Consider the following 11,548-nt stretch of genomic DNA (forward strand, 5'->3'; position numbering starts at 1 on the left):
CCCCCCCCCCTTTTAAATTCAAGCATATGATTCTATGATTCCAAGGAGGCAAGCTCCCTTTGACAACAGAGTTGTTAGGCTTCTGCCAGGCAGCAAAGGCTTACCAACACTACCCCTTGGCTACTCTGCTTCAGGAATGGGTAGAAAAACCCACCACAAAACATGGTGACAAATTATAATGCTAAATATTCCTTTCCTGTACCTCAGTGCCTTATTCTTTCAACTTCTTGTCCACTTGATTTGGCTAACAAATAGGTTTCAACCTGTAAACAAGTGATTTGCTCTACAATTAGACCATTCCTTTTTTCTTTTTCTGTCCACCCCTTCTTTGCCTGCCTGCTTGGATGCATCCCATGTATGGGCTCATAGAATCATAGAGTTGGAAGAGACCACAAGGGCCATCGAGTCCAACCCCCTGCCAAGCAGGAAACACTATCAGAGCACTCCTGACATATGGTTGTCAAGCCTCTGCTTAAAGACCTCCAAAGAAGGAGACTCCACCACATTCCTGGGCAGCAAATTCCACTGTCGAACAGCTCTTAGTGTCAGGAAGTTCTTCCTAATGTTTAGGTGGAATCTTCTTTCTTGTAGTTTGGATCCATTGCTCCGTGTCCGCTTCTCTGGAGCCGCAGAAAACAACCTTTCTCCCTCCTCTATGTGACATCCTTTTATATATTTGAACATGGCTATCATATCACCCCTTAACCTCCTCTTCTCCAGGCTAAACATGCCCAGCTCCCTTAGCCGTTCCTCATAAGGCATCGTTTCCAGGCCTTTCTTCTGCTATTTAGTGCCTGTGATGTTTAAAAGCAATAAGCACACTGAGAGTTTATAAAAACAATAAGGTATCACTAAAAGCATGCAATGCCTCTATTTATGCTCTAAAATAAATGTAAACCAAATGATGAGCCAAAATGCTAAGAAAAATGGCAGGAAGGTTCATTAGCTGGTTAAAGGCAGTTGGGGAAACTAAACTTCCCTGTCCCTTTTTCTTTCTCTTTTTACATTTTCCAATATTGCAGATTTGCTCCAAATTGCAGTAAAAAATAGTAAGATGGAGAAAACATGCACGTGTTCCTCCAACCTAGGAAACCTGATGTCTGTTGTGGACATGTGCAGAGGTATTCATGCAACTGTCCAGCACACCAGGAGGGCCAACGTGAATAAAATAATGAGGGGCACAGGTAAGCCCCGCCATGCAATGCCCTCAAGGCTCTTATGCGACCCATACACCTGTGGATCGTTCCCATTTTTAAAACATCTATCTGCACTTCTGGCACCAGAGCACAGTTTGTCTCCTTTGGGGGCTTCTGAGGTGCCCTCCAGCCAAGCCCTCAGCACACAAGGTGCTCTCTTGGGGGAAGCGGAGCCCTTTGCCGCAAGGCGACTTCGCTGTGTTTGTCCAACGCAGCAGCTCCTGTGCTTGGCTTGCGTAAAAGAGCCTTTGAGAGCCACTCAGGTTGATAAAACAGGAGATCAGCATTCTAAACAGGGCCTGATCCAGGTCAACCGTGCAGGGCACACCCTTGGTCAGGGTTTCGGCCCCCCTGTGGGGGTTGGGCTTCTAGGGCTCGCCTGGCCTGCCTTCCAGAGGCTGCAGCTGCTGCTTCCCTAAGCATTGTGGGAAATGGCCCCTGCTGGGAAACAGGACTCTGCCCCACCCCCCAGCTCTTGCCTTGTCTGTCTTAACAGTGACACATCTTGCAGTTTCAGCTGGGGGCAGTTCTGGATTCCTCTCGTGATTGCAGCACTGATACCAGGCCAGAGAAACCAGAAGGGCGACATGGCAGGATCCAGCCACTGCACGAAGGCCACAGAACCCTCTTCCCCATAAGCACCTCAGAGCGGAGGTTGAAGAGGGCAGCTGAGGGGCTATCGCATCCATGAGGGGCTGCCATCACGAAAGGGGCTGCTAAGTGCAGTTCAGACTCCAGCAGGAGACGCCTGTTTTCAGTATGGCTGACCTATAAGTCTTTGACATATCTTAGAAACCTAAAAAATGTCGTCCCCCCCCCCCCCCCCGGATTTATACCTGTTGCAGACTGGCTTTGCAGCTTCTGCCATGGTGTCTTCAGATATTCTTTTGTTCCTGTTTTCAGTTTGTGACTTTCTGAATCTTTCACTTGTGTCTTCAAAGAGAAAAGAGAAAAACAAGACTGGTATTGTTACAAGTGATATTGACCTCTATTACTCCCCCGTCTCCTCCTAATTAAATTTGTATAGCATCCTTCATCTGAAAATCACAAGGCAGTTAACAATGTAAAACCCTCAAAGTACATAATAAAAACAAGAACAAAAACAAAACAGTAATACCCCTGCTCCCGTCCAAAAAACACATTTAAAAGCACATTGACTGCTAATCAGCCAAAGGTCTGGTTGCATAGGAACATTTTTGCCTGGGTCTCTGGGCAGACACAATGATGCTAAGCTTACAATTCAGAATCCTTGTACTGAAGTTTGTGCGATTTTCGAAGGCTCTAAAAACAAGTTTAAAGTGAATCACACTGTCTCTCAGGGACCCACTGTCTGGGGGCCTGCAATGCAAAGCTCAGTGAGCCCATTCAGAATACCCTTCCATTATTTGATATTAAGCTGGAGCTTATTAAGAAGGTCTGTCAGAAGTGTCCAGAATAGAAGTAGACCTCCATCTTGAACGCAGGTCAGCCGCACAGAGTTAAACTATGGAACTCATTTCCAGAAGAGGCGGAGATGGCCACCTGCTTGAATGGCTTTGAAAGAGAACAAGACAAATCCATGGAGGAGGAGGACTGGCCGAGAGGCCATGGATGGCTCCTAGCCAGGATGTCTATGCTCTGCCTCCTGGTCAGAAGCAGCAATACTTCTGAATCCCATTTGCTGGAAACTACTGGAGGGAAGAATTGCTCTTGTGCTCAAACCCTGCTTGACGGTTTCCCACAGGCATCTGCTTGGCCACTGGACTAGAAAGGGTCATTCGCCTGGTCCAGCAGGCTCTTTGCAAGAACATCATGTGGAAGTATCTGCTTCAGTGTCCACACTTGGGTAGGATCAGTGGCGTAGCGTGGGTTGTCAGCACCCGGGGCAAGGCAAGTAATTTGCGCCCCCTAACCCATGGATTTGTGCCCCCTAACCCATGGATTTGTGCCCCCTAACCCCCAGATGTTGCGCCCGGTGCGGCCAGCCCCCCCTGCACCCCCCACGCTACGCCACTGGGTAGGATGTGATTTTATGTTGATCTCCCCCACTATCAACCCGCATCAGATTATTCATAGACTGGGGAAACCCCAATTAATTGGGAGGAAAGTTCAGGTTGTCACTTGGATGAGGGTGACATCATGGGGACAATGCAAAAGCCCTGAACCCATGAAGTGCATTGAATCCCCTTGGACCTGCACCCCCAGGCAGCGAGCAAGCAGCTCCTTCCCTGCCACCACCTCTGGTTGGTCAGTTGCTGTGGCTCCCTGGGCAAGCAGATGGCCAGCTGTTCTGGAAGGAAAAGCAGATTTGCTGTATGATGAAATATGCTGTGTCTCATTCCTGCCCTTCTTAAAACAACCCAAAATTCAGAGGGGACAGACTGCAGGTGACAGAAAAGACGCTGCAGCAGTGTGAAAGAGAGAAGCAGGGACACCCCAAAGCAGGGAACTTTGGCTGGGGCTTGTGGGTTCCTGGGAGGTGCCTGGTGGGCCTTTGGGGGGGGGGATGCTGCACGCTGGGCCCACCTTGCTGTGAGCCAGCAAGAACCTTCTCATGGATCCGGACGTGCCAGGAGAGTCCTGCATTTTGGAGGCTCTGTGGGTGGCTGCATGTGCCTGCATCTGCCTTGGCTTTCCTTCAAGGGCCTCCCACACACCTCCGGCGGTGACCTTTGGGCACAGAAGGTTGCAGTTGTTATCCTGAAGACCAACAGAAGGTGATTGGCTAGCAATCCAGCCCCACATTCATCTGAGCCGTTTTGCATATTTTGGACTGTAATAAACAGCTTCCCTTCGTCCTGCAATCTGGTGAAGTGCAGCTTTTGGTCATGGAGACTTGGGGGGCCCCTGGCATATTTCTTCTGCTATGTGCTGCTTGCCTCTTCTTCCTCTCAGTCCGGAGGAAGGCGCCTGGCCGCCAGAGGCTCCCTCCAGGCCCCCAGGCCCTGCCCTGGGTGGGGAACATCCTGCAGCTGGACACCAAGGACTTCCCCAGATCTTTGGAGAAGGTAAGGCAGCATGCAGTACGGGCAGGTGGGGGCTGGCAGGCTAGCCTGGCATGGAGCCCCAGGGCAAAATGGGGCCTGTGCCACCCCAGGGCCTGCCCAGCAAGAGGCCTGAGTAGTTCACCCTCTTGGTCTTCACAGTCAGGAGGCCCCAGATGTTTGCAGACCGAGATTCACTTTGCAATGTGAGGGTTCCCAGGAGGGCTGCTTTGGAGCAAGGGGGGACCGCATCCTGCAGCATGCCTCTGCCACCCTGTCTCAAGGAGGCACACATGGTGGTGAGTCTGCAGGACACACTGGGGCCCAATAAGGGCAGCCCTGCCCTTCTCAGCTGCCCAGAGGCACCACCTAGGAGCTCCTCCTTACAGCAGCACCAAATGGCTGCAGAAACCGCCGGCGAAGGAGACTCTGCCCAGGTGGGCGGGCCGAAGGCACCTGGCTCAAAATAAGCAGCCCTCTTCTTTTTTTAATATATTTTTATTTGATTTTAAAATATATATAAACATACAACAAAAAACAATTCAAGATCCAACTATCAAGATTACTCTGAATTTCCTGACTTCCTCACATCCCTTCCATGGGTCCTAATGATAATATTTACAACTGCATATCAATACTTATCCAAATTTTTGTCCTTCCAAATTATCCATACTTTCCATTACTTTACAAGTGTGTTTAAAATCCTGCTAATGTTTTAACATGCTTACAATGGTCTCGTAAATAAATTATGAACTTTCCCCATTCTTTTGTGAAGTTCTTGTCTTTTTGATTTCTGAACTTCCCAGTTCATTTTGCCATTTCAGCATAGTCCATCAACTTGTTTTGCCACAATAAGCGGCCCTCTTCTAGTGCTCCCAGTGAGGAGCCCAGAAGGGCCCATCCCTCGGCGGTGGAGGCTGGGCCGGGGCTCTTGGGGTGCAGCCTGAGGGTCCCCCAGAGAGGTCAGCCTGTACTTGCGCAAAGGAAGCCTGCCCACCTCCCTTCTCTTCTCACAGCTCAGCCAGAGGTACGGACCCATCTTCACCATCTACCTAGGCTCTCAACGGGTCGTGGTGCTCTATGGGCACGAAGTGGCGCAGGAGGCCTTGCTGGCCCAGGGAGACTCCTTTGGGGCCAGAGGAAGCAACCCCATTCTGGCTAAAACAGCCAATGGTACAGGTTGGTTTCTAGAAGAGCTGCACGCCAGCACAGGCACAGCCTCCAGCCCCTTAGGCAGAGCCCACAGGGGCTTTGTCAAAAGTATTTATGGGCTGCTTTCTAAGGTGTGGCTTATGCAAGGTAGTGAACGCAACACAGAAGTGCCCCCCTCCCCACACCACCCATTAGGTATCTGCTGGGCATTTGACAGACTAAGGTCCGCAGCTCCCCTTCATGGGGGTGGGGGGGGGGTGTTGGTTAAGGTCCAGAGACCAGGAACTGAGGAAAAGTAAGTAAGTATTGGGGGAGCTCCTTGTTCCAAGTAGTTCTCTGTTTTGGACGACCCTCCCCATCCCCATTCCTGCTCTCTTTTCCTGCAGAAATACAGATCCAAGTATGTGGGCAGAAAGGCAGATTGTTTTCCCCTGTGCAATGAGGCCGAATCCTGTACATGCCCCATTCGCCTTCTCTCTAATTGCCCTATTAAGCTTCCTTGGCTCCTGTGGTGTGTGAGAGACAGACAGACAAATTCCACCCTCTGCTGCTCAGCTTACGGCAGAGGGACAGCACAGCCCTGCGGTGGGGGGAAGCATCCTGGCCCCACAAGGCCCCTTTGCCCCTCATGCATTGCCTTCCTCTCTGCGTGTCCTCAGGAATTGGCTTCAGCAACGGGGAGACGTGGAGGCAGCTGCGGCAGTTTGCTGTTGCCACCTTGGGCAGCTTGGAGGTGGGGAAAAGGAGCTTTGAGGAAAGGATCCAGGAGGAGGCGAGTTTCCTGGTGGAGAGACTCAGAAACACAAATGGTAAGGAGGCCTCTTTTCCTCACCTCCAGACCACACAGTGCTACGGGCTCCTCAAGCAGACTTCTTTTATTCCAAGTAGCAAATGGCTGGTGGCTCATAGAATCATAGAACTGTGAAGCTGGGAGGGACCCCGAGGGTCTTCTAGTCCAACCACCTTCAATATGCCAGACTGCTCTAACTTTTTGGCTCCACAGGATAGATCCTGATCAGGACTGGCCTTGTGGGCAGAAGAACCTAAGGGCCTGCTGGATCAGGCCAAGGGGAGCCCATCTAGGCCAGCCTCCTGGGCTCACAGGGGCCAAGCAGATACCCCATCAGAGGCAGTTTTAGGGTAGCGTGAGACACCCTGCAGGGGGACCAAAACAAGGCTGTAGAACAGAGCGGGGGAGGGGGGCTGAATTGTAGCGTTGCATAGACCTGAAAGCCCAAAGTCTGCCACTGCCCCCATGGGAAACCCCCAAGCAGGATCTGAGTGCAAAAACAGTCCCTCTTGTGGGATTGAGAATCATTTCTGACTCTGGCTGTGAAAGCAGAGCAGAGTCAACGTGGCCAGAAGCCATCCTTAGTCCTCTCCCTAGGGTCTGGAGATGGGCCCTTACCCTTCCTGGCCTTGGAGGGGAGCCTGACCGGATGCAGCCGGGATCTCCCCATGGCCTCGAAATGATGCCTCTGTTTGTGCCCTGGCAGGAAGGCCCTTCGACCCATCTCACTTCCTCAGCCAGGCAACTGCCAACATCCTCTGCTCAGTTTCCTTTGGCAGTCGTTTTGACTATGAAGACGAGGAGTTCCTGGGATTCATCCGCCTGGTTCAAGAAAATGCCCTTCTCCAGTCCAGCCCAATGACAAAGGTGAGCACACAGGCAGCAGGAGGGGAGGGGCTTCTGTTCCAGCCATTCAGCCACTGGGGGGGGGGCAGCGGCGATGCTCTGCATAGGATGTGCAGGGAGGGCAGAAGATGGCTGAGGTTCCTTTCTTCCTGTGGGGCAAGAAGTGACCCGTCACGCAATCTATGCCTGAGGCAACATGGGGGCCCTTCTGTGATGGTGCCCCCCGCCAGCACTTCCTGACTCTGGTCTGTCTCTGCTCCTGCTGCCCCCATCTCCCTCTGCCAAGAGGCACAGACAGAAGACACGCTCCCTTTCAGACTGCACCCAGGGCATCCCCACTGCTGACTGGGGAAGCCACAATCCATATCTATCCTGTATCTACCCTATGAAATACTTCATTTTGATGTCTTTCTCCTCTAAATCAGCTTTGATCAGAATTGAGAAAAAACAGGTACAGTAATGGGCACACAGCCACACAGTTGGGGTCCTTTATGGAAAACTCCCTAAAATGCCTGCACCGTCTCACCGAAAAGGCAGCCCCTGCTCCCATCAGCCGGGCCCTTCCAATTCCCCTTGCCCACCAGGTGAGGTGAGCAGGAGGGGCGGGCTAGGGCAGGCCCCCAGCAGTGGGTGTGGGGCTGGAGAGGTCAGCTTTCCCCCTTCACAGAGATGGGTCCCAAGTTCCTGAACCAAGGGCTGAACGGGGGGGGGGGGGGAGCAGCTCCAACCCGCTTGCTGGACCCCAGCTGACCAAGGAGTGGGTCAGAGTGCCTGCCCCCCACCTGCCAACTCACCCCTGGGCTGCAGCATGCAAGGTAGCCTGCAAGAACAGAGAGCTGAGCTATGAACATCCAGAGGAGGAGGAAGAGGTTGCAGGGGGTGGGGGTGGGCAGAGCAGCACCATCTCCTGTGTAAATGCTATGCACTACCCTGGGGGGTGAGTGGGGAGGTTGGCTGGCTGGTTTCCAGTTTAAGATTTTGGAAAAGGCTGCCTGATGTGAGCAGTTATTGGGCTACTCAGGTCAACCTGAACATAGGGCAGGCAGACTGGAAATGCCATTTGAATGGTAAGAAATGCTCCTTTTTATGGCCAGGCAACTACAGAATCCCAGAACTGTGGTGTTGGAAGAGACCCAAAGGGCATCTACTCCAACCCCCTGCAATGCAGGAATCACCTGATGAGTTTTACCTCCTGCTCTTCACAGCTGTACAATATTTTCCCGACAATCCTGGAATACTTCCCTGGATCTCACAAGAAGATATTTAAAAATACAGAGGAGTTAAAGCGTTTCATCTCAAGGCGGGTGAAAAGACACCAGGAGACAACGAAGCCCAGCCAGCCTCAGGACTTCATTGATGCCTTTCTCGTCAAGATGGAGCAGGTGGGGGCGTGTCACCTGCCTCCTTGGCTGTCCTGTCTGCAGTGATCCCTGGGACAGCCTGCTCAGAAGCTGATCCGCTGTCTCACTGGGTCTCACTATGGCGGCCATCCGAGGGCAGGTGCCATGTGGTGCATGTGGTCCTGTGCTACCCCTGGCTGTGTGCTCAGCAGAGCCTCTCTGCCACGTTTCCAGACTGGAGTGGCAGGGAAACATGTCTGTATGAAAGGGGGCAGCAGGGCACATTTTTTTGCTCTGGAAGTCCACATCCAGGGTCAAAGCACCCCCTGCTCCAGTGGCGTAGCGTGGGTTGTCAGCACCTGGGGCAAGGCAAGTAATTTGCACCCCCTAACCCGTGGATTTGTGCCCCCTAACCCATGGATTTGCGCCCCCTAACCCTAACCCCCAGATGTTGCGCCCGGTGCGGCCGGCCCCCCCTGCACCCCCCACGCTACGCCACTGCCCTGCTCCCACCTTATGCTGGGCCATGGCAGCAGGGGCAGAGGGAGGGGGCACAGAAGGCTTTATTCTGCTTCTCATTGCACCCCCTTCCCCCCAGCTTTACGCAGGGGGTCAGGAGGGAGTGGGGGGTGGCTTGGGTAGTGGGTGGGTGTGCTGAGGAGAGGGATCCTGGAAGGTGGCAGGTTGGGGAAGTCCTCTCCCCTCACACAGGATGAGAGGAAGAGTTTTCCAGGACTGCATTGCAAACATGACAGACAGGCCCAGCCCCAGATCCTTGGGAGGTGTTTGTGGTGGAATTCTGTAATGGCAGAGTTACTTTGGGCAAATAATGTGCTTTGTGCATCTGTCATCTCTTCCAACCTCCCTACAGGAGAAGCAGAACAGTGGGTCAGTGTTTGATCTTCAAGGTTTGGTGAGGAGCATCTTAGACCTTTTCATTGGAGGAGCAGAATCCACCAGCCTCACCCTGAGTTACGCCCTCCTGACTCTCATGAAGCACCCAGAGGTCAAAGGTAGGCAGCACCCTGACAGAAGTGGGGGGCTTCTAGTTCGGAGACTGAGGAGCTTGGAAAGAAGGGGGCAGAGAAGAGGGGCAGGAACAGAAAACAAAGCAAAAAAAAACAAAAAAACAAATCACACTCACAAAAATCTCACTCTTACTACATCTCGTCTATTTTTACCTTAGAGAAAGTTCATCAAGAAATTGATACTGTGATTGGCTCATCACGAAGTCCTTGCATGGCGGATCTGGGAAAGATGCCCTACACAGATGCTGTGATCCATGAGATCCATCGAACCCTGGTGCTTGTGCCACTGAATCTGCCACATGAAACCACAAAGGACACTCTCTTCAGGCAATACTTCATCCCCAAGGTCAGTTTCTGGCCTCCCAGGTGGCCTCTAAAATGGCCACAAAGAAACCTGTGTGCAGTTTCCTTTCATCCACAGCAGACACTGTGGAACCTTCTGGGTATTGGTTATAGTGGAGGAGCGGATTTGAAAGCTGGGCAGGGCACGTTGAGCTTTCCAAACACACAGCACCAGAAATGTGCAGCCGGCACTTTGCACGTGAATCAAGGTCACCCTGCCAAGTAGTCCCCTCCATGCAGCTGCAACCAGGGCAAGCCTGAGACTCCTGAGGTGCACAGGAGTGGGGTGGGAGTAAGCCATTTCTCCATCAGGCACCTGGTCCCCAGAGGAGGTTACTGAGGGCTGCCCCACCTGAGCCAGGCAGGGGGTGACCCCAGACCTCGAGGGCCTTGTCTGCGATTGCACCTGCAGGGCAGAACTCTCTGTTTCCTTCTCTTTTGGAGAAGAACCTCTTGAGCCCAGGAGGGTCTCCATTCTTTGTCCCCCCACCAGGGCACCACAGTCTTCCCTGCTCTGAAGCCTTCGCTGCAGGACAGCAGAGAATTCCCCAACCCACTGCAGTTTGATCCTGGGCATTTCCTGGACGATAACGGAGGCCTGAAGGAGAGCAAATTCTTCATCCCACTTTCCGTAGGTAAATAGATGAATCCTCATTTTACAGCTGAAAGGAATATTGCAGCCAAACAGGTTCTCCTACGCCTCATCCTAATTCCAATGCATGGCTGGAGTCTCTGGCTGCTTGGAGGGGGTGGTGGTCACAGACAGCCGTAGATTTTGTGCCCACAGCGTGGAAGAGCTGCTCTGCCTCCCCCCCCCCCCCCCGCAATTTAGCATCTCATTTGGTCCCCCTTCCTGCCATCCCAGCCGGTGTGGCTTTGCCGTTCCAAGGATGCAGCCAGGAAGGCACTTCCAGGGCTCAACTCCCTTTCTGCTTGCAGGCCAGCGGGCCTGTATTGGCAAGAAGCTGGTGGACATGACCATCTTTGTGGCCTTGACATCCATCCTGCAACACTTTGACCTGGTCCCTCTTGTGGCTCCTAAGGACCTCGATGCCTCGCCAGCACCAGCATTCCTGACAATGGCCCCCAAAGCCTACCAGCTCCGCGTTGCCCCTCGCTGAAGGGTGGGAAGGTGGCCACCCACACGGCTGCCACAGCCATGGTTCAGTGGCATGTTCTGTTTTTATTGTAACCTGCCTCTTGGAAGGGTTCTTGAAAGCCGGGAGGGGGGTGAATTGTTGGAGATGTAAATATATTACAACAAAGGGCAAAGAGAAAAACGGGTGGTGGGTGGAAAGGATGAAGCAAATTTAAGGTTTATAACTCATGGCACAGAAAGCTGTTCTATGCACAGGTTTTACATTTGCCAAGACTGAGCTGAGACATTGACGCTGCATTGTGGGGAAGCTGCAGGAAGGCAACAAAACCTCTGCACTGAGAGAAGAGGCGGGTGTGGAGCTGGGTGTTCCCCTTTGGCCTGGGCTGGCTGCAGGCAGCTGCTCTTCCAGGGAGCAGCTGGTGGCATGTCACTTTGGGCTGAGCAAGTTAAAGCAACTAACAAATTCAATAAACTGTAGTAATTGTGTATCCCTTGGTTCTTCCACATGTATGTTCCACCCTCCCCCAGAGACACCTGCCTGGCCGCCCCACATCACCTCTTTCCCCCCACTGGTCCCAGGGGCCCATCTGGTTGCAGCTGAGGCTGGGGCAGAGGGAGCCAGGCATGGGGGAAAGAGAGGAGCATCAGCCAACCCCAGGATCCGCCTCACCCTACCCCACCCCTCAACCTCCTGCACAGAGGGGGGCAGTCTGTGGAAATGTCCATGAAGAAGCCACCAGCTCCCAGAGGCAGTGTTGCATGCAGCCCCCTGCACCCACGGGGGAAGGAGGA

At 52.8% G+C, this 11,548-nt stretch overlaps 1 protein-coding gene across 3 annotated transcripts; it reads left to right on the top strand.

Annotated features, from left to right (window-relative positions):
- The first annotated feature begins 3,195 nt into the window (after nt 1-3,195).
- LOC310676207 (cytochrome P450 2H1-like) lies at nt 3,196-11,084 on the top strand. 3 transcript variants are annotated; one of them, XM_083437850.1, is made up of 9 exons: nt 3,196-4,183; nt 5,176-5,338; nt 5,971-6,120; nt 6,808-6,968; nt 8,153-8,329; nt 9,159-9,300; nt 9,474-9,661; nt 10,151-10,292; nt 10,597-11,084. In XM_083437850.1, exons 1-9 carry the CDS (start codon nt 4,004-4,006, stop codon nt 10,776-10,778), a joined length of 1,485 nt encoding a protein of 494 aa, XP_083293976.1. In that variant the 5' UTR covers nt 3,196-4,003; the 3' UTR covers nt 10,779-11,084. The 3 variants fall into 3 exon arrangements, with proteins under 3 accessions (XP_083293976.1, XP_083293977.1, XP_083293978.1); XM_083437851.1 differs by lacking the exon at nt 3,196-4,183 and adding an exon at nt 4,383-4,596; XM_083437852.1 differs by lacking the exons at nt 3,196-4,183; nt 5,176-5,338 and adding an exon at nt 5,466-5,606.
- The last annotated feature ends 464 nt before the right edge of the window (nt 11,085-11,548 follow it).

The sequence above is a fragment of the Podarcis tiliguerta genome (assembly GCF_965153285.1).
Source record: "Podarcis tiliguerta genome assembly, chromosome: 1".
NCBI classification, from domain to species: Eukaryota; Metazoa; Chordata; class Lepidosauria; order Squamata; family Lacertidae; genus Podarcis; species Podarcis tiliguerta.